This window comes from Ricinus communis, chromosome 8 (assembly GCF_019578655.1).
Source record: "Ricinus communis isolate WT05 ecotype wild-type chromosome 8, ASM1957865v1, whole genome shotgun sequence".
NCBI lineage: Eukaryota > Viridiplantae > Streptophyta > Magnoliopsida > Malpighiales > Euphorbiaceae > Ricinus > Ricinus communis.
Window position 1 is genome coordinate 14,538,800 of NC_063263.1, and position 26,854 is coordinate 14,565,653.

The 26,854-nt window shown below is 29.2% G+C and overlaps 3 protein-coding genes and 1 pseudogene across 5 annotated transcripts; 2 read left to right on the forward strand and 2 right to left on the reverse strand.

Annotated features, from left to right (window-relative positions):
• Window positions 1-491: 491 nt before the first annotated feature.
• On the reverse strand, window positions 492-1,715 carry LOC125370885 (ricin-like). The gene has a single exon (XM_048378267.1). It carries the CDS (start codon window positions 1,624-1,626, stop codon window positions 1,132-1,134), a length of 495 nt encoding a protein of 164 aa, XP_048234224.1. The 5' UTR covers window positions 1,627-1,715; the 3' UTR covers window positions 492-1,131.
• A 6,524-nt stretch (window positions 1,716-8,239) lies between these two features.
• LOC8271862 (ricin-like) lies at window positions 8,240-10,721 on the forward strand. The gene is made up of 2 exons (XM_048378712.1): window positions 8,240-8,335; window positions 8,808-10,721. The coding sequence occupies exon 2, from the start codon at window positions 8,841-8,843 to the stop codon at window positions 10,566-10,568; it is 1,728 nt and encodes a 575-aa protein (XP_048234669.1). The 5' UTR covers window positions 8,240-8,335; window positions 8,808-8,840; the 3' UTR covers window positions 10,569-10,721.
• Window positions 10,722-20,541: 9,820 nt separating this feature from the next.
• On the reverse strand, window positions 20,542-22,493 carry LOC107262289 (annotated as a pseudogene).
• LOC8271863 (UPF0481 protein At3g47200) lies at window positions 22,361-26,384 on the forward strand. 3 transcript variants are annotated; one of them, XM_048378757.1, is made up of 3 exons: window positions 22,431-22,499; window positions 24,922-24,993; window positions 25,113-26,384. In XM_048378757.1, the coding sequence occupies exon 3, from the start codon at window positions 25,113-25,115 to the stop codon at window positions 26,223-26,225; it is 1,113 nt and encodes a 370-aa protein (XP_048234714.1). In that variant the 5' UTR covers window positions 22,431-22,499; window positions 24,922-24,993; the 3' UTR covers window positions 26,226-26,384. The 3 variants fall into 3 exon arrangements, with proteins under 3 accessions (XP_002532192.3, XP_048234714.1, XP_015582714.2); XM_002532146.3 differs by having other exon boundaries at window positions 22,361-22,499; window positions 24,922-26,384; XM_015727228.3 differs by lacking the exon at window positions 22,431-22,499 and having other exon boundaries at window positions 24,169-25,330; window positions 25,409-26,384.
• Window positions 26,385-26,854: the final 470 nt, after the last annotated feature.

The window sequence follows — 26,854 nt, forward strand, 5'->3', positions numbered from 1 at the left end:
ATGATCCGACAACTTCATTTAGCACCAAATAAAACCCGCATGTGAACAATATAATATGTCTGTGGGATCCTACTTAGATTCTAATCATTTTGTTTCTTTTTGCTTTTGGATAGGAAGATGAAAATTATACTTCCACGTGGCATCTTTTCTTTCACTTCTTAGACGAAAACATTGCTTGTGTTTGTTCGCTTGTGTCTGTGGGATCCTACTTAGGTTCTAAGGCCTCTAATCTTTTGTTGGATTACATTTTCTAAATTAGCATGTTCACATTTTATTTTCATTTTAAAAATCATTTTTAAAAATTAATTAGTCAATATTTTTGCAAAAAGAATATCTAATATAATCAATTAAAATTTTCAATTAAATTTAATAGAATTTATATTTTTTTTAACATCTAACAATTATTTATCTAATATAAACAATTTCAAAAATTTCAAAATAATGCCATATAAGAAAGAGGCATTTCTTAATATATAAAAATTTGCGTGTCTGTGAGTCGATATATTACAGTTTTTTCTTAGATATCATAGATATTTTTATTTGTGCTATTTATTTAAAAAGCAAACATTTAAGAAATATCTAAATATTAAAAGTAAAAGTTTTATTTAAATACAATATGTTTTTTAAGCATTTTCAATATATTCTTTTATATATCAAGTTTTTTTTTTATTGCAAGAAGTCATCTTACAATGTAATGCTCTAATATATTTTTTTATTTTATTTTAAATGATAAATACTAGTTTATTTCGTTCATCAACTGACACAAACATTTATTCTATATATCTCATGATAGGTACATTGAAAAGCTCAGAGAGTACATGAATGTAGTTTTCTGCTCTTCACATCAGTAACCTGATGTCTTTTTTTTTCTTTCTCTTATTATTTAAGCAAGTACTAAGACTACTACTGCTTAAGCTACAATTTAAGATTGTAATTAGCATGGAAATGCTAACCACATTTGATTAGCGGTTCCTTTGAATGGCCAAATGATTATTTGTTTGAAGACTTGGGTCAGATTCTTTCACATCCATTGTTACAACTGAGGCAACTGTCTCTGTTCTCTCTAGGTGGACTTGAACCCATCTCCATAAAGAGCCCATTCTTGATCTAAATCACCGGAAACTTGCTTAACTACACCTTGTTTCCACCAGCTCGCAAGCAAAGATCCTGAAGTCCAATAATGGATGCAGCTAAAGGATCTGTACTATTACTGGGAAGCCAAGCTTGACTGGCGGCTAATTGATTTTCCTCTAGTGTTAGTTTCATACCCTTATCCCCTGCTGATGCTGCCAAAGCATATCTTAATTTAGAATTTGTAATGGTTCCATTTGCCCAAATTTTCCACCGGGTTGCTTCAGGCACAACTTTTCGGCAATCATATATCATCACATAGTTTCCTGGAGCAAACCCATAAGCTGTCATGCACATGTCGTTAGATTGAATTGTCTCTTTATACAAGGTCCAGCTTTGCATCAGGTTGCGTCGAAATCTGCCGGGAGCCAACTGAATCGGGTTTCTATTTCTATATTTTCCATCTCTGATATGAATGCAGAGACCATTTCGACCAGAGATACGAACTGTTGGCTTGGGAATTTGACAAACAACTTCATCATCAATATCTGGCATCGCAGATCTTTATAAATGGAGGAACATAAGATGGTGATCTACGACATACAAATAACATAAGAGCTAAGGCATTCTTTATACTAAACTAAAAATAACTTGCAATTTATATATGGTCTATTATAACACATCAAGATTAGGGCTTTCTCTTAATTTAGGATATTTGGAAATAAAATCTTCCAATTTAGAATAAAAGTGATCTTTTATTTTTATTTTTAGAATAGTTTAAGAAATAATTTTCAATTTATGGTAGAAATAAACCTACGTAGACATTGTCTATTATTGAGAGTGGTGGATAGCACTGTTCTCCGGTTGGACTAGCGGATAAAACTGTCCAACACCAAATGGCGGATAGAAATTGAAAATTGATACCCTGTGTGCCACTTTGATTGATGGATAGGTTTCAAATAATAATAAAAAATATGTTCACCAAATAAATATTTTTTTTAAATAACCTTAAATCTAGAATTTTGTATATTTCTATTCTAAAATGATAAGTTTTTCTTTTAAATTCATTAAATTAAGAAAAAGCCCTAAACATTAGTACAAGATTTTCTTTATTTATGATCATTACACGAATAATATTGTACTAATAAATTTATTAGTTATAATATAAAAATAAAAACAACTAAAAGATAACATGTCTGAAAATTAATTAGTTAATTATTATATTTATTATTGCTTTAATGTTAAATTTCTAATAAAAGGAGTAATTATTTATTATGTGAATAATTTTATAATAAGTTTAAATCTTTTATGAAACATAAAATCATTTTAATCATTTAAATTGAATCAAATCGTATTCCGGGGTGCCCGATATCCTATTCTATCACATGTTGTTAGATTGAAATGTCTCTTTATAAGGTCAGCTTTGCATCAGGTTGCGTCGAAATCCGCAAGGAGCCAATTGAATCGGATTTCCATTTCTATATTTTCCATCTCTGACATGAATGCATAGACCATTTCGACCAGAGATACGAACTGTTGGCTCAGGAATTTGACAAACAACATCATCATCAATATCTGGCACCACAGATCTTTATAAGTGGAGGGACATAAGATGGTGATCTACGACATACAAATAACATAAGATCTAAGGCATCCTTTAAACCAAACTAATAATACCTTGCAATTTATATATGGCACTATATATTCATTGTAATGATGAAAGCCAAAGTAAAGGGATATATCTGAAGAGATGGTTTTAGTAACCACATTTCTTACCCTTTTTATAGAGAAAAAGGCAAACTTTTATTTTTATCTTTTATAAAATTTATTATTATAAATTTAACACCTCAGTAAGATAGTTCAATTTTGAAATATTTTTTACACGATAAATATTAGTTTATTTTCATGTGTGTCAATAGACATACACAAATTAACATATTTATTGAACTATATAAAAATACGTGTATATGTGTGTCGATAGATTACAGTTTCTTTTAGATAGCGTAAGATATTTTTGTTTATGCCCTTTATTTTAAAGAGTAAATATTTTAAGAAATATCTAAATATTAAAAAATTTATTTTAAGTCTAAATATGTATATAAGAATGTGGGCATAAAAGATTTCTAATTGTACCCTTTATTTATAGAGCAAGTATTAAATTAAAAATAATAAAATATTAAGAGTAAAAGATACAATAAATACATTCTTTAGAGTACCTCTAGTATACTCTTTATCATATTCTTTTGTTAGGAATCATTTTATGGAATAAAATTCAATGGGCTCTTTACTCTTTAGATATAGAAACTTCACTGTTTATTTTTACTTTTATAAATGCATTACAAACTTCTATCAACTTTATTAATTATTTGTAATTATATATTTATTGGTAAAGTTAAAAGAGAAATGAAAGAGGAATTAAAATCATTATTATCATAGAAAATGCAATGTAAAGTAAAATATATTTAAACGAAAAAAAAAATGCTTTTGATTGAGCCAAAATATATTTAAACGAAAAAAATACTACTATTTCATGTGATGATTGAAGAAGTCTTAATTTGAATTTTTCTTTCTAATAATACCTATTTGTATTTACTCTTCTTTTTTTTAGAAAAATTTATATTCTGGCGACTCGTGAGTTTATAATACTTTTTTTTCTATTTTTAGCACTTTCTGACTGTTCATTCAATTTGTGCCTTGGAATTTTGTTATTTTGTCATTTTCAGATTGTTTGCATTTAACATTATAAAATTCGTAATTTAAATTATATTTTTTCTTATGTTTCGTTATTTTAAAATTTAAATTTTTTTCATTATATAATTTTAGTATATATAACTTAAACAATATAGTTTTAATAAGACTAAATATATTAAAAATAATTAAATATAAATTAGTATAAAAAATTTAATATAAATTTAGCTACAACATGTCAAGTGGTTTGTTACATGGTAGATAAAAAAAGACCACTTGGCCACTACAACTAATTAAAAGCTAAAATTAGAGACAATCTCGTTAGCGATCACTTCTAAGTGATCTTAAAACTAGCTACCCTTTAGCGACCACACAATGTGGTCTCTAAATTAGCTACCACACAGTTGTGATCACTAAATAATCTCCACGTGGTCTCTCACATCTATAAAATAGCGACCAACATGAGACTAGAAAGAAACCACACTTGCAATAGCTAAACAAAGACTATATGATGTGGTCGCTATTTTTAGAGACCACACACATTTATGGTAGCTATTTTTGGTAGCGACCAAAATTTTAGCGACCACATGAGTTGGTCTCTAACTGGTTGCTATATCTATTTGGCGATCAGATGTGATCTCTAAACTATTACTTTTTTATAGTGTTCGTTGCTTTCATTTGAATAATAGAAATAAATCATAAAATTGAAAAGTATGATTAAAAAGTGACAAATATAGTAAAAATATATTCATTGTAATCACTCATTATGTAAGCATTAATAATAAAGGGAAAAGCAAAGGGATATATATGAAGTTGGATAAATTTTTGTCTAGACACCATCTATACATTATTATCGATAGATAATTGACATATATTCATTAGTTTTAAATGATAAAGTATGTGTCAATCATCAACTACCAAAGTATAAAACACTCATACTACTTGTCATTCTCCTATTTATTATAGTTTATACACCAAATTTAAGTAAGAGTTTTTTAATAAAATTGAATAGAATAATACTAATTAAAAACAACAACTCGAAATTAAAAAAATAAAAGCGTTCGAGAAAGCCGTAATATTTATCAGTACGAAGGGAATTAATTATAATGAATATGCTAGAAAAATAATTAGACATGATAAAAATAATTATTAGTTAGTTGCGAATGATATACTAATTGATTAAAAGGAGATTAAATTTGATAAATTAATATTTTTTTTGGAGATCTCGGATGGAAATGTATTGTATGAATATTTATTGCAGGTCTTGAACTCATTTTTACGAGGAAAATTAGTTTAAATTATAGGTGAGCTGTTACCGAATTTTCGGTAGAATTAGTTAATCGAAATAGATAGATAATTAATAGAATTATTCTAACATAAGATTAAGATTAGAATTAGATTTTAAATATAAAATAATAGACGTTGGTTGAGGATTATTAGAAACAGGATTTAAGATTAATTTTAAAATATTTTTCTATGTAGAATACTAGGATTATGCACTCGAATAGCAGATCTGGAGGAATTTAGCAGAAAAGTTTAGTGAAGATATAGTTGGTCGAGTCCTGCATACCAGGTGAGTGAATAAATTTATGATATATATATATATATATATATATATATACAGACACATAGTTTATATACCATTTGAGAGTGAATAATGGTATTTTAGGTGCAGAGATGTTGTATTCTATGAAGACCAAACAGGGATAGATCAGAAAATCGACAAGAAGTCAGAGAGAGCTGGTGAGTCCATAGAACTCACACCAGTCCCTTCACCTGGACAGCCAACAACAACAGATGAAGATCAACATAGTGAAGAAGCCTCTAAGAAAACCTCTAACATGATTGGTAGTGATGATGATGATGAGGTCATTTATGATGCTCATGAGCAAGGGGAGCAACATCATCAAGGGGAGCCAGAAGAGCTCCAGGTAAGAAGGTCTGAAAGAGAGCACCAACCTTTTAAAAGATACTCTTCTTCAAAGTATATCTTATTGAAGGAAGAAGGAGAACCAAATAGTTTTCAAGAGGCACAAGCTCATAAAGACAAGGCTAAGTGGCATGATGCAATGAAGGACGAGATGCAGTCATTGCAAGAAAATGGAACATATGAGCTGGTGAAGCTTCTTAAGGGGCGAAAGACATTAAGGAACAAATAGGTGTTCAAGCTAAAAAGAGATGGGAATAGAGAGGTTGTGAAGTATAAAGCCCGATTGGTAGTGAAGGGTTTTGGGCAAAAGCAAAGTATCGATTTTGAAGAGATTTTCTCACCAATGGTGAAGATGACTTCCATCCGTACAGTGTTAGGTCTAGTAGCTGGTTTGGACCTTGAGCTTGAACAACTTGACGTGAAAACTGCATTTCTTCATGGTGACTTGGAGGAAGAGATCTATATGGTCCAACCGGAAGGATTTGAAGTAAAAGGAAAAGAGAACATGGTCTGCAAATTGAAAGGATCCATAGGAAATGTTTATGAATGTGCACAACATTTTATTACACTTCTAATTATTAATACTATTGTAATTATTATCATTGTTATTGTTATTATTATTACCACTACTAATATTACTCGTAAGGATAACAAGTAGTTTAATTTTACGGTTTCGTCCTCTGACGATTTAACCAGCTGGATTTATATTTGCATTTTCTTTTAATTATTTAACATATAATATATAACTCCTTATATGTTTTCCTTGTTATTTATTTATTCTCTCACTGAATTTTACTCAACTCTATTTTTTTCCCACCAGTATTATGCAGGACGTTAAGAGTTGGATCATAATAAAAGCTGTAGCAGATAGAGCTTTGCGTTACTAGATTTTACAGTCTAAAAAAATAAAAATAAAATTTAAATAATTAAGCTCCATTTGGACAGGATCGTTACATGCGAAAACAATTTATGTTCCCCAGCAAATGCAAAAAAGCCATCCTCAATGAAATGAATAAACAATGTTCTCGTAGCCTGGTTGATCTTTCATCTAAAAAATGCGTAGTTCTCACAGCTTAGGTTTTTGAAGCTTGCCACCACTAATACCTCACCATGAAGAGGTTAAGCATAACACCTGTAATCTGTTTCCGCTTTCAACATTTTCATTATTCCTATTATTACTAGATATAATAATTTATAATCATATTGTTGATTTCAGTATAAATATTTATATGGAGTTATTATTACATATATACAAAACTATTTACAATTTATTATAAATTTAATTTATCTAAAATGACATGTTTATATATAAATACATATATGTATATAATAAATGTTCATATAAATATTTAATTAATTAATTTTCAGACATGTTATCTTTTAGTTATTTTTATTTTTATACTACAACTAGTAAATTTATTATTACAATATTATTCATATAATGATTATAAATAAAGAAAATCTTGTATTAATCTTGAGGATTTTTTCTTAATTTAATACATTTAAAAGAAAATTTTATCATTTTAGAATAGAAATATACAAAATTCTAGACTTAAGATTATTTTAGAAAAAATCTCATTTTTAGAATAGTTTTAAAAAATTAAAAGAAAAATTTGGTCCTGTCCGCCAAATTTTTATAATAAATTATATATTAAATTATTATAATAATAAATTTTTTAAATTACTATAATAATAAAATTTATTATAAATATATTATTATTATAATAAAAAATTTACTAAATTATTATAATAATATTTATTATTATTTATTCACAGTAAAATTAATAGATATTTTTGTCCGTAAATTGAATTGAATTAATGATAAATTTTTTTATTATTAAAAATTTGTCCGTCACTTTAATTGAGAGACATATATCTTTTATATTTTAAATATATCTATCCCTTGAATCGGTGAATATAATTATTTTACTATTTAAAACTTATACACAAATTAATGTGGCAGACAATATGGCAAGTGGAAGTATCATTTTCATCTTCCTATCCAAAAGCAAAAAGAAACAAAAAGATTTAAGGCCTTAGAAACAAAAAAGATATTTTTCGTTACAAAAATATTATATTGATCGCATGCGGATTTTATTTGGTGCTAAACGAAGTTGTGGGATCATAACAAGGTGTCGTTTGGTTAGAGGTGCCCTGAGGATAAAATGATAGAATAGAATATCGGGCACCCCGGAATAAGATTTAATTCAATTTAAATGATTAAAATGATGATATGTTTCATAAGAAATTTAAGCTTATTACAAAATTATTCACATAATAAATAATTACTCCTTTTATCAGAACTTTAACATTAAAACAATAATAAATATAATATATTTTCGGATGTTTTATACAATCTAAAACAAATTATAATCTGTCGAGGTATAAACATATATTTTTATATATTTATAAAGATCATTTTAATTTATGTACTTATATTTAGATAAATAAAAATAAGCTAATATTTGTCATATATAAATTATTTCATAACTGAATTTTCTGATTTATTAGTGTTATTAAATTAATAATAATAGTTATATTTTATTAAATAATAAAAGATTTACCTTTTCTCTATAAAAAGGGGAAGAAATGTGGTCACTAAAACCATCTCATATTCCTCTGCTTTCTTCCTCAGCTGCTCACTTTGTAAGTATTACGACTTTCTCAAACTTCCTGTTTTCAATTAACTTCTTGTTTTCAATTAATGTTATTCTACCTGACTTCATATATATCTCTTTTCTTTTGGGATCATTATCACTGCTACTGTAATGAATCATTACAATGAATATGTATCACTCCATATAATGTTTAATCAAAATACTTTTTGATTTTATAATTCAAAATATTTATAACACTATAAGTAAAATATAATTCTAATTTTATTTTAAATAATTAGAATAATTACATTTAACTTTTTTTTTTTTTATAAAGAAATGGAAGCATATACTCTTAAGAAGATTGTTGCCTGACATTTTCGTTTCTCTTTATGGTTAATTTTATAAGTTCATTTTTATTGATAAAGTATTTGTGGTTTTCTTTATATAAAAAAATGTATTAGTGTTTTTCTGTATTAATTTTATAAGTTCATTTTTATGAGAATGCTAATGTATTTGGACAGCCAATAAAATTCCAGGAATTGCTGCAATAAAAGATGAAACCCGGAGGAAATACTATTGTAATATGGATGTATGCAGTGGCAACATGGCTTTGTTTTGGATCCACCTCAGGGTGGTCTTTCACATTAGAGGATAACAACATATTCCTCAAACAATACCCAATTATAAACTTCACCACTGCAGGTGCCACTGCGCAAAGCTACACAACCTTTATCAGAGCTGTGCGCAGTCATTTAACAAGTGGAGCTGATGTGAGACATGAAATACCAGTGTTGTCAAACAGAGTTGGTTTGTCTATAAGCCAACGGTTTATTTTAATTGAACTCTCAAATCATGCAGAGCTTTCTGTTACATTAGCACTGGATGTCACCAATGTATATGTGGTCGGCTACCGTGCTGGAAATAGCGCCTATTTCTTTCATCCTGACAATCAGGAAGATGCAGAAGCAATCACTCATCTTTTCACGGATGTTCCAAATCCATATACATTCGCCTTTGGTGGTAATTATGATAGACTTGAACAACTTGGAGGTCTGAGAGAAAATATCGAGTTGGGAACTGGTCCACTAGAGGATGCTATCTCAGCGCTTTATTATTACAGTACCGGTGGCACTCAGCTTCCAACTCTGGCTCGTTCCTTTATAGTTTGCATCCAAATGATTTCAGAAGCAGCAAGATTCCAATATATTGAGGGAGAAATGCGCACGAGAATTAGGTACAACCGAAGATCTGCACCAGATCCTAGCGTAATTACACTTGAGAATAGTTGGGGGAGACTTTCCACTGCAATTCAAGAGTCTAACGAAGGAGCCTTTGCTAGTCCAATTCAACTGCAAAGACGTAATGGTTCCAAATTCAATGTGTACGATGTGAGTATATTAATCCCTATCATAGCTCTCATGGTGTATAGATGCGCACCTCCACCATCGTCACAGTTTTCTTTGCTTATAAGGCCAGTGGTGCCAAATTTTAATGCTGATGTTTGTATGGATCCTGAGCCCATAGTGCGTATCGTAGGTCGAAATGATCTATGTGTTGATGTTAGGGATGGAAGATTCCACAATGGAAACGCAATACAGTTGTGGCCATGCAAGTCTAATACAGATGCAAATCAGCTCTGGACTTTGAAAAGAGACAATACTATTCGATCTAATGGCAAGTGTTTAACCACTTACGGGTACAGTCCGGGAGTCTATGTGATGATCTATGATTGCGATACTGCTGTAACTGATGCCACCCGCTGGCAAATATGGGATAATGGAACCATCATAAATCCCAGATCTAGTCTAGTTTTAGCAGCGACATCAGGGAACAGTGGTACCACACTTACAGTGCAAACCAACATTTATTCCGTTAGTCAAGGTTGGCTTCCTACTAATAATACACAACCTTTTGTGACAACCATTGTTGGGCTATATGGTATGTGCTTGCAAGCAAATAGTGGACAAGTATGGTTAGAGGACTGTACCAGTGAAAAGGCTGAACAACAGTGGGCTCTTTATGCAGATGGTTCAATACGTCCTCAGCAAAACCGCGATAATTGCCTTACAACTGATGCTAATATACAAGGAACAGTTGTCAAGATCCTCTCTTGTGGCCCTGCATCCTCTGGCCAACGATGGATGTTCAAGAATGATGGAAGCATTTTAAATTTGTATAATGGATTGGTGTTAGATGTGACGCGATCGGATCCGAGCCTTAAACAAATCATTGTTCACCCTTTCCATGGAAACCTAAACCAAATATGGTTACCATTATTTTGATAGACAGATTACTCTCTTGCAGTGTGTATGTCCTGCCATGAAAATAGATGGCTTAAATAAAAAGGACATTGTAAATTTTGTAACTGAAAGGACAGCAAGTTATTGCAGTCCAGTATCTAATAAGAGCAGAGCTATTGTCTTGTGCATTCTAAATTTATGGATGAATTGTATGAATTAAGCTAATTATTTTGGTGATCATACTTGATATCTTTTTGAATAAAATAAATAATATGTTTTTTCAAACTTATAAAACTATGAATAATATGAATATAATAAGAGCATAGCTATTGTCTTGTGCATTCTAAATTTATAGATTAATTTTGATAACGTCAATTTCTATATTGAATGATTTTTTTGAATTCTAAAAATTGTTTTTGCAAAAAGAAAGTGAATAGTTATTTTTCCTAAAAACAGATTTAAAAAAATAGTTTATAAAATCTTAATATATCTGCTATCAACTCATTTTCAACCTATTATACCTTTTCTAAAACTTGTATTCTCACCTTCTTTTCTTTTTCCTTCTTTCTACTCATTTGTTAGCCTAGCCACCGAATTCTTATAGCTATAAATACTTACTTTTAATTGACAGTTTTTTTGAGCTACTGATTCTAATCATTTTATTTAGGACGATATTTGATTTAAAGGTTTGATGCAACTGATAGTTGTCTTTTATTTAACAATTATATTAAAGCGTTTGATAAATACTTAAGAAACAACAGCTGATAGCTGACTTAATTCTAATTAATTGCTGATTGTATCAGCTCTATTTTATAAATTTTTTTTATCAGCTGATAGTTAATTTAATTTTTTATTTATTTAAACATTAATATTCTAATTAAATTTATTAACAATAATTTATTTTAAATTGATCTCATATAATTAAATTTTTATATTTTAAGATAAATAATTATTATATTAAAATTATTTTTAATAGTTAAATAATTATAAAATTTAAAATTATGGTATTTGAAATTAGAAATTTGTATTAGTAGAATTTAAATTTAAATTTCTACTTTTAAAATAATTTTTATTAATATCTTAATAAGAAATACAATTGAGCTAAAAAATTAACTATAATATTTTTAATTATTATAAGTTATTTTTATTAAGTTGTATCATTAAATATAATATAATAAAAGAAAATATATTTAACGATAGATTATATATCTTCATTGGTCAATTAATATATTAACAACAATCGCTAATAAGATTCTTCCAAACTGTTTAATTTATTAGCCATCAGCTACCAGTTATCAGCTATTAACTATCAGTTATCAGCTATCTATTGTATTGATTAGCTGAACCAAACAGGTTCTATATATCTTTTTCTTTCACTTCCTTTATTTTTTGCCCGATCATTTTTTTTTCTTCTTATTTTTATTTACTCATCTCTCTTTTAAATTTTATTTTCTATAATCAATGGCAGAGACAATAGGGCTTAGGAGAGTTGAAGCCTACCACTATGTCTCTACAATTTGCAGACAGATCGATAAAATATCATAAAGGTATAATGGAATACTTACTAGTACAAGTAGGTAAGTTAATAATTTCAGTTGATTTTATAGTACTTGATATGGAAAACACACCAGCAAGGGATAAAGAGCAAACCATACTCCTTGGTAGACCTTTCATGGCAACTACTAGAACTGTGATTGATGTGCATGATGGAAAACTTACCATGACGGTTTTAGGAGAAACTGTGGAATTTAAAGTATTTGATTCTCTAACTTTATCTCCTAAATCTACTATTGATAAGTGTTCATATAATTATTTAGATTCTCTTGTTTATGAACAATTATATGATGATATTCCATTCTTAATTGACAAGAGTTTTCATGACACTTTAGATGTTCACATAAATAGTATGAAGCCATATTTGAAAGGAATGACTTATGACGAAAAGATGGAGTGCGCGGATGAACGCTCACTATGAGCATAATCAAGAATGTCTAGCTATAGACAATAAACTTAGCAATTGTATTTTTGTTTTTATGCATTTAAGTTTTTATTTATTTATTTATTATTTTTTTCTATTTTTTATTTATTTTATGTTTATCTTGTAGGCTTGCATTTGATCCCCAAAAGGCAATATATCTCCATGAGAAGCAATTAAAGGTCCAAAAAAAAAAAATTTTGAGCGAGCCACGTTGCGGCCGAATTTTCACATGGGCCCATAGCAACCGGTAGAGACAACACGGGCCTGCAGCCTAAAGGAAGCCAGCCCGGCCGCCGCGAGGGCGTGGAGGGCCGCGAGCCGCGAAGGTCCGCCGGGCTATATGCCCACAACACAGGCAGGCAGCATTGGCGAGAACGGGCCCGCGCGGTGGGTAAAAAAAAAACTTTTATTTTTGAGCAAAAATTAAAATAATTAAATCCAAGAAATTGGGATTAGTTATGAATTATTTTTAGTTAAAATACCCTCTTTTAAAATTAAATATTTATTTATCTCCTCCACATAAATAGTCATATCATTGATCTAGGACTTTATTTTAAATTTTATTCCAGAATTTATATTTATTTATTAGGATCTAACTTTTAATTATCTTAGGATTTAATCTTTCTAGTATAGTTTATTATTTTTAATTCTTCATTATTTTTAAATTTTTATTTCTTTATTTCTTTTATAATTATCAATGATTTGTGTTCAAGTGTGCTTCTAAGGTTTAGATGGTGGAGATTGGAATTCAAGTTCATGGCTTACTATGTATTGCAAAATTCCAGAGAAGTATTCTATCTTTTTCCTCTCTTTTTGTTCTTTATTTTTTTATATGCAATGATATTGAGGGCAATGTCAAATGTAAGTATGGAGGAGGGAAATAGAATATTTCTTCAATTAACTTTATACGTTATATGCCATGAGAATTAGCAACTTTGATTAATTTTTTGTAAAATTTTAAATTTTTCCACTGAGCTTTTTCTTATTGTTCTATATAAGAGTCAATGAAAGAATGCTATTACGTTAAGATTCTTGAACTCTTGAGTTAGTTTTAACATGTATAAATATGAACTCATGAGTTATTTGCACTTAAATGATCAAGTGTTCATTTTTTGTATATGGACATGATGAATAGTTTAGCAACATTTGACATGGGTATGATTAGAAGTGTATGATTTAAATTATGATTTTTTTTTTGTTATTAAATTGGCTTGCCTAAGTTTGTGAGATATGATATGGGCAAGTTTAAAGCTCTAAGTTTAATAATTCTACTCTGCTAATTTTAGTTGCTTAGTAACCGGGGATCTTCATGACCAATGTTGATTTTCACGTAAAAAGGCAATTAAGATTATGAGTATGCAAAGTATCTTGATGTATGTTTTGTTGAGTAACCAAGTGTATTCATTACCCATGTTTGTATTTGCGTAAAAAGGCATAACATTTCAAGAAAGAAAGAAGTACCCAAGTATCAAAAATTAAAATCCAAGGGGTATAAAGAAAAGAAAAGAAAAGAAAAAGTATAAGAGCTTCAAAAGCAAGTAATAAATGCCTATTGATCTTTTATTTTTTGAGTGAAGGTTAATTTGGATTATGCATTATAGTTGTATCCTTTGAAGATGAGTTAGACTATTTATTGTGAAACAGGTGTGAAGGATTGGATGCTTGAGTCTTTTGATTAACAATGATTGAGTTTATATTTTTAAAGAAAATTATTATGACTCAAATGTTCTTGGGTTGACATGATCTTTGCATTAGTGAGATTCTTTTGAATAATATCTTTAAGCTGAGTAGGGATGTTTTTCATGATTTTTGCATTAGTTAATTCTCAGTTGCTATTTACTTGAGGATAAGTAAAAGTTTAAGTGTGGGGGTATTTGATCGGTCCAAATTATATATAGATATTTAAGGTTATTTTAAAGCTTTAATGATATATTTCTATATATAAAATGGTGAAACTATATGCTTTTGCCTCACTTAAGCTTAATTGTCTATTTTCAGGAATATTAGCAAAAAGAAGAAAATATGGAGCTAAAAGAAGCTTAATGGGACATATTCGTGCTAAGGCCCAAGATTAAAATGCATAGACTGCTAATTATAAGGCCCAAGGGATATTTTAGTCATTTTGTATAATTATTAGGATTTATATTAAGAGTTATTTATAGAATAGTATTTGGTGGAAATTAAAATACTTTAAGTCTTATCTCTTAGATAGACTTATATTAGTATACTCATCTCTAGAGAGATTTATTTAGAGGAGGACTCTTCTCTATATAAATCTCTGCAAGGAAGAGGAAGAAGGAGGGAAGTTTTCTCCTACCTGCTCTCTACACCTGCCACTATTACTCTCTCCATAATTCTCTACAGTTTTTCATAAACACTTTAGTTTTAGTTTTCATTGTTCTTTAAGGATCTAAGAAGTTTTTCAAGAAGTGGAGACTAAGGACCAATCTTCTTCCTACTTGAAAAAATTCTGGATCTTGAGGGAGCTTTTTATTTTATTGTTTTATGTCTTTCTATTTAATACCATGATCATTGGGTTAAATATGTTAGGCTAGTTTTCATAAGTGTTTGGTTTAGTCTTTTTACTTTTGTATGAACCTTGTTATTTATTTATTTAATAAATGATTTCTTTACCTTCATATCTTTATTAATTTCAGTTATTATTGTTAGTTAACCATCATATTAATTTAGCAATAGTAATTGTTATGAAAATATTTATGTTTAAAAGTATTAGAAACATCATCTTTACTTTAATCTATGTTGGTATAAGAAACCTAAAGTGCATCATTAGCTTGAGTGGTTTAGGGAAAATGCACATCATTATCTCATTCATTAGATCAGGTTTAAAACAAAACAAGGAGATTACTAAGTAAATGGCTAGATTAAATATTAATTTTAGCATATAGTTTTAGATCATAAGTATTTGCATTTGCATTGCATATTTGTTTATTATTCAGTTACTTCACTTTATGACCATTATCCTCTTAAACATATGATTTAGAGTGTTTAAATTTACTTTTATTGTTTTGTGTTGATAATTAGTCTTTATAATAAGTGGCCTCATAGTTTCTTGAGATATCGACCTCGTAGTGAACTTACTCTTACTATAGAAATGGTTCGTGCACTTGCAAGTACTAAAAAAGACATATCAATAAGACAAGGACAGCTAAAACAGTTTATTTATTTATTTCAAAGAATACAAAAATCTGGCAAATGTGGGGTACATATATATATATATATATATATATATATATATATATATATATATATATATATATCTTAATTATATTCCACAAAATGATAAGCTTATATTCTTAATTGTATGCTTCTTTTTCTTCCCTCTCTTGCAGTATTCTTTTGTATATAACCATATACACATAAGACAACAATTGGATATAACAAATGTGCGAAATAAATGTAAGATGTCAATTTGTATGGCCGTCCTGCTTCTCAATAGCCACTTCCGGTTGTTGTTTTTCCTACCCTCCACATATTGTTTCTTTGGATAATAGTGAGATTTTTATTAATATATAAATGGTCTAATTATTAAAAATACCTGAATTTTATACCTTTTTAACACATGCTAATTCTTGCAAAAATTATATCATATTTCAAATATTTTTTTCTTTCCAAATATACTCTGTTGTCATAGTTAAACTTCAATTTTCAGGATGAGGCTCTGCGGATGTCGAAACTAACTTAAAAAAAATTTATCGAGTTGGAAAATCTTTTTAATTAATTTTACAAGAACAGGTAAAAATTTTATCGTTCAAGGACTAAGGCAGTAATCAAACAAAGTTACTTTTAATTAATTTTATAAGAACATGTAAAAGTTTTATAGGTGAAGGACTAATGCAGTAAATGAACAAAGAAAAGAAAAGGAAGAAAGCGGCTAGTATAAAGAAGTAGCATATAGCTCTTCACATTATTTAGTTTCATACTTGAACTGGCGCGTTATTTTGATACTAAAGAGCCCATTCTTGATCTAAATCACCGGAAACTTGCTTAACTACACCTTGTTTCCACCAGCTCGCAAGCAAAGATCCTGAAGTCCAATAATGGATGCAGCTAAAGGATCTGTCCTATTACTGGGAAGCCAAGCTTGACTGGCGGCTAATTGATTTTCCTCTAGTGTTAGTGTCATACCCTTATCCCCTGCTGATGCTGCCAAAGCATATCTTAATTTAGAATTTGTAATGGTTCCATTTGCCCAAATTTTCCACCGGGTTGCTTCAGGCACAACTTTTCGGCAATCATATATCATCACATAGTTTCCTGGAGCAAACCCATAAGCTGTCATCCACATGTCGTTAGATTGAATTGTCTCTTTATACAAGGTCCAGCTTTGCATCAGGTTGCGTCGAAATCTGCCGGGAGCCAACTGAATCGGGTTTCCATTTCTATATTTTCCATCTCTGACATGAATGCATAGACCATTTCGACCAGAGATACGAACTGTTGGCTCAGGAATTTGACAAACAACATCATCATCAACATCTGGCACCACAGATGTTTATAAGTGGAGGGACATAAGATGGTGATCTACGACATACAAATAACATAAGATCTAAGCCATTCTTTAAACCAAACTAATAATACCTTGCAATTTATATATGGCACTATATATTCACTGTAATGATGAAAGCCAAAGTAAAGGGATATATCTGAAGAGAAAAAGGCAATTTTTTATTTTTATCTTTTATAAAATTTATTGTTATAAATTTAACACTTCAGTGAGATAATTACATAGACAAATATTAGCTTAGTTTCATTTGTGTCAATAGAGGTATACAAATTAACATGTTCATTACACTATATAAAAATACTTGTGTCGACAGATTACAGTTTCTTTTTTAGATAGCGTAAGATATTTTTGTTTGTGCTTTTTATTTTAAAGAGTAAATATTTTAGGAAATATCTAAATACTAAAATTTTTATTTAAGTCCAACATATTTTTTTAAGAATTTCCAATATATTCTTTTATATATCAAGTTTTTCTTTTATTGCAATAAGTTATCCTATAATATAATGCTCTAATATATTTTATTTTAAATGACAAGTATTAGCTGTATTTATTTATTTCAATACACGTACATAAATATAACATGCTCTTATAAGCATATAAAAATATGTGTAGCTGAACGACGACATATTACCGCTTCTTTTTAGTCTAGTATCTCTAATAGTGGTCTATATTTCAAAGAGCAAGTATCCTACAGGTATTAAATATTAAAAATAAATTTTTTTTATTAGAATCCAATTAATACTTTTCTGAAAATATTTTCAATACATTTTTTATATATCAAATTCTTTTTTAAGGAGTCATCATTTAAAGTAAAACTCTAATAGGCTTTTTATTCCATATTACAAGTATTAGTTTATTTCATTCATTTCAATACAAAGACATAAATATATTATATGTATATAATAATGTGTGCATAAAAGATTTCTAATTATGCCCTTTATTTATAAAGCAAGTATAAATTAAAAATAATAAAATATTAACAGTAAAAGATACAATAAATACATTCTTTAGAGTATTTCTAGTATACTCTTTATCATATTCTTTTGTTAGGAATCATTTTATGAAATAAAATTCAATGGGCTCTTTACTCTTTAGATATATATAGAAACTTTACTGTTTATTTTTACTTCTATAAATGCATTACAAACTTATATCAACTTTATTAATTATTTGTAATTATATCTTTTATTGATGAAGTTAAAAGAGAAATGAAAGAGGAATTAAAATCATTATTATCATAGAAAATACAATGTAAAGTAAAATATATTTAAACGAAAAAGAAAATGATTTGGATTGAGCCAAAATATATTTAAATGAAATTCTTTTACTATTTTAGCCAAAATATATCATGTTATTAGTGTCACCTTAGTAAAATAATTAATATTTTGACAATCTGAGTAAAATGTATGTACTGGTTTATCAAAGAAATAATATAATAAACTAGAAAATTGACTAGATCATACATATATATATAAATATATTTTTACACTATCCGTTTTTTTATCAATCAGATAGTTTAATTGGTATTTTCATATGTGATGACTGAGGAGGTCTTAATTTGAATTTTTCTTTCTACCATCCATATTATTGATAGCCGCAACTTAAATTATAAAATTTATAAAAAAAATATGTATTTACCTTTCTTTTTTTAGGAAAATTTATATTCTGGCGACTTGTGAGTTTATAATATTTTAATTTCTATTTTTAGCATTTTCTGACGGTTCATCCAATTTGTTTTTGAAATTTTGTTATTTTATCATTTTTAGAGTGTTTGCATTTAACATTATAAAATTCGTAATTTAGATTATATTTTTTTTTATGTTTCGTTATTTTATAATTTTAAATTTTTTTTACTGTATAATTTTAATATATATAACTTAAACAACATAATTTTAATAAAACTAGATATATTAAAAATAATTAATATAAATTAATATAAAAAATTTAATATAAATTTAGCTACAACATGCTAAGTGGTTTGTGACGTGGTAGATAAACAAATACTACTTGGCCACCACAACTAATTGGAAGCTAAAATTATAGACAATCTGGTTAACGGCCAAGTGGTCTTAAAACTAGCTACCCTTTAGCGACCACAAAATGTGGTATCTAAATTTGCTACCACACAACTGTGGTCCCTAAGTGGTCTCCAGGTGGTCTCTCACATCTGTAAAATAGCGATCAACATGAGACTAGAAAGAAACCACACCGACAATAGCTAAATAAAGACCACATGGTGTGGTCGCTAATTTTAGAGACCACACACATTTGTGGTAGCTATTTTTATTCCCAACCGAGATTTTAGCAACCACATGATTTGCTCTCTAACTGGTTATTATATCAGTTTAGCGACAATTTAAAGACTACATGATTTGCTCTCTAACTGATTGTTATATCAGTTTAGCGACAATTTAAAGACCATATCTGGTGGTCTTTAAACTGTTTTTTTGTAATATTCATTGCTTTCATTTAAATAATAAAACTTACTTATTAATATAGTAAATCATTTAAATATTTGAAGAAATTTCATGCCACGTGATTTAAAAAGAAAATTATTTTTATGAATTTTTTCAAAAAAATTTATTTTTAAATTTTTTTATTTTTTCAAAATTTTATTAAAAAAATATACTAAAAGTATACCTAAAGATACCGAAAGGATAGTATTTTAATTTATATAATTGTGAAACCATGTATCTTATGTCTGGTATTCATGAATTAAATGATATTACATATTTTCTAATAGCAGTTAACGTGTTTGGATGATATGAAAATGTATTTTTAAAAAATATACGAAGAATATATCAAAATACAATTAAAAATATATGAAGATATAATTAAAATATAACTAAAAAATTATTTAAGGATGCTAATAAAGATAATAGTTTTGTGTTTTTAGTAGCTATTTAAATTTCTATGACAATAAAAAGGTGGATAGGGATGAAGGATGAAAATAATATTAAAAGAATATTGATAAAATATCAAAAAGATACTATAGTACAGTTTTAAAAAAAATCATATAAATAATTTTTTTAGACCTTAGGTTGAAGAAAAATTTACACTGTAAAATAAATTCTTGCAACCCATTTTCCGCATATTTGTAAAAATTCTAATTTTTTTATAATGGATAAACTTGGTAAAATTTTCCGCATATTTGTAAAAATTCTAATTTTTTTATAATGGATAAACTTGGTAAAAAGTTTAGGCCTGTATAGTCGGGCCAGACCCAACTCGATCTTAGACTTGAAAACTTTAATGCAATCTTTAAAGCATTTAAGAAAATATATCTCAAATACATTCTTTGTATATCAAATATTTTTGTAATAAATTTTCCTAAAATTTTAATGGATTTTCCTATTCCAAATTATAAGTACTAATTTATTTTTATTTATCTAATAGGAGAAACTCAAATTTATGTTTTTATTCAAATTGAAATTTATGCATATTTTAATTTCAGAGTATCAAAATTTCGTAATTTTCAATGTACTTAAAAAGAAAACGATGTGCCAAAAACTCAAAAACTAGGATACGATACGTGTCTATGTTATGGTGTACGTGGCAGCATAGAGGATATGATGCTGCCATGTTACTTCCAAGGCAGCTTTCTTCTGTTTATGGGATTTGTCTCTCTCACAAAAGAGGAATCCTTATGTTGAATAATAAACACAAATTCTCATGATAGAGCACATGAATATATTTTTGTGCTCTTTTCTTCTTTTATTATTTAAGCAAGTACTGAAGACTACTGCTTAATCTAAAGTTTAAAGATTGTAATTTTTATGGCAAGGCAAACCACAGTTGGTTAGCGGTTCTTTTGAATGGCCAAATGATTATTTGTTGAAGACTTGGGTTAGATCCTCTCACATCCAGCACTAATCCATAGTTTAAATTCATAATGGCGCCATTGTTTTTAAACACCCATCGCTGGCCAGGTGATGCAGGACTGCAAGATGAGATTTCTACGACTGATCCTTGAGCTTTATTGTTACAAGTGAGGCAGCTGTTTCTGCTCTCACTGGGCCGAATTGAACCATCTCCATAAAAGTCCATTCTTGATCTAAATCACCAGAACACTTGCTTAACCACACCTTGTTTCCACTTGCTCGCAGGCAAAGATCCTGATACCCAATAATGGATGCAGCCAAAGGATCTGTATTGTTACTGGCAACCCAAGCTTGACTTCCTGTATATTTATTTTCTTCTAGTGTTAGTATCGTACCTCTATCCCCTGCTGATGCTCCCAAAACATATCCTGATTTGGGATTTATAATGGTTCCATTTGCCCAAATTTGCCACCGGGCTGCTTCAGGCACAGCTTCTCGGCAGTCGTATATCATCACATATTGTCCTGGAGCAAACCCGTAAGCTGTCGTGCACCTGCCGTTAGATCGAATTGTACCGTCTCTTTCCAAGGTCCAGAGTTGCTTCACATTGTCTTGAAATCGCAGGGAGCCAATTGTATTGGATTTCCATTGTTGTATTTTCCATCTCTGACATCAACGCATAGACCATTTCGACCAGAGATGCGAATTGTTGGCTCAGGAATTTGACAAACAACATCATTATCAATATCTGGCACCACAGACCTTATAAATGGAGAAAAAGTAGATGGTAATCTACGACATACAAATAACATAAGAGCTAAAGCATTCTTTAAATCAGCCACATTTCCCACGAGGTATCGCGAACCATAAGTTGTTCGTAGTAGAATTTCAGTAGGAAACACTCCTCCATCAGTAGATTCTTGTACTGCTCGCGAAAGTGGTGCCCAGTTGTTTTCCAAAGTCAGCATGGTTTCGTCTGTTAAATAATCACTATCGAAGCTTTGTCGGACGCGAAACTCTATGACATTGAATCGTGCGGCTTCTGAAACCATTTGGATGATGACAATGAGGTGCTCAGCGAGGGTATTTTGTGGAGTGCTCTCAGTATTATACAGTGAATCGATAGCATGATGTAGATAGGACTCCCCAATGAAGATGGTATTTTTTCTACTTTCTATTCCAGCAATACGTTCAAGATCAGAATAGGTGCTTCCAAATGCAAGTTTGCGTTCATCAGTGCCTTTAAAAACATTGTTCAAAGCCTCAGCAGGAGCGTCAGAGAAGAAGTATGATTTATCTCCGGCAAGATACCCAACAATATTTACACTAGAGACATCAATTGCTAATTCAACTGATGTCTGTTCCCAGTTTTTTAGCTGCACTATAACAAACCTTTGAGATTTATCCAAAGATGATGCAGAACTCAGTATTCGTATATTATGGCTCCGATCGTCTCCGTATTTTTTCAGGCTACCTCGTAGCTTGTTTATGAAATCTGTGAAAGCATGCGAATCTCGAAGGTTAAAGTTGATCCTGTCACAATTGGTAGCTGACGAACAGACACAGCTGCTACTCCAACAGAGCCATGTTAACGCCACTACGCACATCCATAACGTGATCATTTTGTTTTCTTTCATTGCCATCTTCAGGTTTTTCTTTGCTCCGAATTTCTTTTTCCTTTTTTCTCTATAATACTAATAGTCTGGGATTCATAAACTATAATGAGAAAAGAAAGATATAGATATTTAATAATTTAAACCAAACTAATATTCCCTTATGTATTTACTCATCTTATTTTTTTGTATTATGAACATGGCACTATCTATTTATTGTAATGACTCATTATGCTAATACTAATTATGAAAGCTAAAGTAAAGGGACATACGAAGTCAAGTAGAATAATAAGACTAATCGAAAACAATTATTAGAAATTAAACAGTTTGAGAAAACATTATTACTTACAGAGTAAGCAGCCGAGGAAGAAAGCATAAGAATATGAGAGATGGTTGTAGTACCCATATCTTTTTCCCTTTTATAGATGAAAAAAGGCAAACTGTTATTTTTCTTCTTATTTTTAGTAACTTTGCATTACAAATGTAATATAAAATATATAAGAATGTGTAATTTTGTGCTGACGTATAATTAATTTTTTCTAGGAATATATATTAAATTCTAATGCATTCTTCATATATATCAAATTTTTTAATCATAAAAATCAATCTTTTTTCTGCTTTTTTCCTATATCTATATTCATATAGATAGAATTCGTATCATAATTTGGAATATCTAATTCTTTTTCGTAATAAAAAATAATAGGAAATATCTCTTTGCAGTTTTACAAAGAATATTTTTTTAAATAAATTAGAAAGAGTAATAAAGAGTATTTTATTTTATACGATAAGATTTTAAAAACACCTTATTCGATACGATAAATATTAGTTTATCTCACTTGTAGTAATTTTCCAAGAAAAAACTTAAAATGCCAGAAATGCCCATGATATAGGGTTAAACTGCCAATTTGCTTTCTAAACTTGGAGCTAATGGTAGATTAGTTTATATTTTCATTTTTTAATTAATTTACTCGGTAACTTGGTAAAAGTGGCCAATTTATTCTAATTAAATTATTTACTCAATACAAAAAATTTAACTTAGTCGTTGTTCAACTTCATATTAAATATCAAGTTTTATAAAAATAATTTTTTATCAAGTTAAACTAATTTTTTTTAATTTAATGTAATTTACTTCAAATATCTAATAAAAATAATTATATAATATTTTAATTAAAAATTTAAATTAAATAATAATACTAAACTCATATAAGATTATATTTTTATAAATTTAAAATAAAACTTTATATTTTTGTAATATTTAGTTTTAGTTTTTAATAAAAAATAATAAGTTAATAATTTTGTAGTTTCAGATTCGATATCGATCTTGATCTGAAGAGACACCGGATATTTAAAAAATTATTTAATTCAATATTTTAAAAATTTATTTAAAATAATTTTTTTAATTTTTAAATTATTTATATAATCATCCGGTTAAAATTTAAAATCGAATTACATACAAATTAAATTATTATTTTTATTAGAAATAAAGACTAAATATTACTAAAATATAAAATTTTATTCTATTTCTATAAAAGCATAATTTTATATGGGTTCAATAATATTATTTAATCCAAAACTTCTAATTAAAAATATTATTTAGTCTTTTTATTAAAAAATATAAATAAATTATGTTAAAAATTAAACTTTTTTACTTTGACTCAATAGAATTTATTTTTATATAATTTGACATTCAGTATGAAGTTTAAAACTTTTTATATTGAACAAATCTTTTGATGGGATTGAATTAACTATTTTTATTAAATTACTGGATAAATTGATTAGAAAATTAAATTCTGAGATAATTACCCATTAATTCTAAATCTAAAGGGCAAATTGGCATTTTAGCCATAATATATACGAATACTGAATTCTGGATTATGTTTGGATAAATCTCAAAGGTTTGCTATAATGCAGTTAGAAACCTCGCAACGGAAAATAATCCAATTAGCATTTGATGTCTCTAATTTGGGACATTTGTTGAAAGTTTCATGATTCCTTAGTAATTTGGGACCATACACTGACATTAATTGGCCCTACCCCTATGTATAAAATTTTGAGAATTAATATATTAAGTTACCAGTTTATTTGAATAAGCTTTGAGTTATTAAACTTTGATCACCATATTATATTTTATTTATCAAAATATAAGATGAGCTGGTCTATATTTATGGGTAGAATTAAATTAGAGATCTCTTCCTAAAGACTCCAAGCTACTGTTGGGTGGTTTTTTTGGGACTAGTAAGCTTTACTTGACTGCATATTTGGGACAATTTAAGTTCTTGTTGAACCAAGAATTCATCAGCCTTCAGGATTTTAGATCTGATACAGTGACTATAAAATCTAACTGCTTACCTGCATTCTCCATAAAGAATTAAGCATATGGAAACAGAACCAAATCTCCCCACCAGCCACAACCATGAAAATGGAAAAACATCTGATCATGTTATTGCCATCTCAACAGAGGCAAGTGAATGGCTAGCTTCACTGGAAGATAAGATCAGCAAAATGCCGAAATTGCTGAACAAAACAGCCGGTAAGAGCTCTTGTTGTATCTTCAGAGTTCCTAAAAGCCTTGCTCAAATCAATGAAAAGGCTTATCAACCTCATATTGTGTCCATTGGCCCCTATCACCATGGTAATGATCAATTCCAGATGATTGAAGAACACAAATGGCGATTTCTTGGTGCTGTTCTTACTCGAACAAAAGCGAAAGACATCAGCCTCGACGACTTCTTTAAAGCCATAGCACCAAAGGAAGAAGAGATTAGAGAGTGCTATTCGGAGAATATTGGGTATAGCAGCCATCAGCTTATTGAAATGATGATTCTTGATGGATGTTTCATTATTGAGCTCTTGTGCATTGTTGCAAGGTTAGTACAGACTCACCTTGATGACCCCATTTTCAATATGGCATGGATGTTTTCTTTTTTGATGCGAGATCTTCTCAGGCTGGAGAATCAAATCCCTTTCTTTGTTCTGGAATCTTTGTTTGGACTAGTTTCAGTCACCCTGGACGACAGTAGTCGTTCCTTGACTGAACTAGCCTTGGAATTCTTTGATTATGCAGTAGAAAGACCGGCAGAATTTTTAGATAGATTCAAAGATAAAAAAGGGAAACATTTACTAGATTTATTTCGCTCAACTTTCATTCCTCCACCCCAGGGAAAGCCTAACGAAGATGCTTATAGTCCATTTCTTCAATTGATTCAATCTGCCAAGAAGCTTCGTCTAAGTGGAATCAAGTTCAAGCCAAAGAGAACTGACAGCTTCCTCGACATTAGTTTCAGTCACGGAGTCCTAAGAATTCCACCATTAACAGTTGATGATTTCACCAGCTCTTTCTTGCTCAATTGTGTTGCGTTTGAGCAGTGTTATAAACATTGCTCTAAGCACATTACTAGTTATGTTACTTTCATGGGTTGCCTAATCAACACGCCTGCCGATGCTGGCTACTTGAGTGATCACAGGATTATTGAGAATTACTTTGGAACTGATGACGAAGTTGCTAAATTCTTCAATGATGTTGGCAAGGATATTACTTTTGATATCCAAAGGAGTTATTTATCCAAGTTGTTCAAGGATGTTAACAAATATTACAGGAACAATTTTCATATCAAATGGGCAGGATTCAAGCATACTTATTTCGACAGTCCATGGTCATTTATGTCTGCAATGGCTGCACTTATCCTCCTCCTGCTCACCATCATTCAGGCCTTCTTTGCTGTCTATCCATATGCAAGTCCTTCTCACAAACAAAGCAATTGAATGGTTTTAGTTAGTAATGGGCAGGTAATTCGGAAAATTGTTTGAAGGGGAAAGCCTCATGGATTCAAATTTACCTTGATGATAACCTGCTCTCCTTTTAAAGAATTTGTGAAGCATAATAAAGAGCTGGCTATTTGATGGATGTTTTGCCAATACAAATGCCTGTTCGTGGGATTAGTTCAATTATGCTTCAAATATTTTGGTAAAAGGTAATGAAATTTGAATCTATTATAACGATTGGATCCAAATGACAACGCGTTTAATTTTAGAATTTTTTCAGCTCATGCTCCCTTCCTCATTTAAAGGGGTTTTTATGAGTTGGATTGCCATATATATATATATATATATTTATTTATTTTATAAAAAAATTGATTTCAACTGGATTCAAACTTAAGAACATAAATGAGACTAGTACAGTACCCCATACTAAGCTTAATTACAGTTTTTAGAGTTATTTCATATGTGCAAATACAAGAAATAATAAAAAATTTCTAATTTGACAATGAAACCTATATTATCATCATCGTAAAAACAAAAGAAATCAAAACGTGTTGACAAATAAGATTAGTTCAACTGTAGTTGATGCCTTTACCATGATGAGATTCAAGTCTAAAATTCTGAATTTAAAT

What these genes read in the sequence shown, in the direction of transcription:
- LOC8271862 (XM_048378712.1), top strand. Translation starts at nt 8,841, where the DNA reads ATGAAACCCGGAGGAAATACTATTGTAATATGGATGTATGCAGTGGCA.
- LOC8271863 (XM_015727228.3), top strand. Translation starts at nt 24,840, where the DNA reads ATGGAAACAGAACCAAATCTCCCCACCAGCCACAACCATGAAAATGGA. An exon ending in CTCTTGTGCATTGTTGCAAG is followed by an intron (nt 25,331 to 25,408) that starts GTTAGTACAGAC and finishes AGATCTTCTCAG; the next exon opens with GCTGGAGAATCAAATCCCTT.
- LOC125370885 (XM_048378267.1), bottom strand. Translation starts at nt 1,626, where the DNA reads ATGCCAGATATTGATGATGAAGTTGTTTGTCAAATTCCCAAGCCAACA.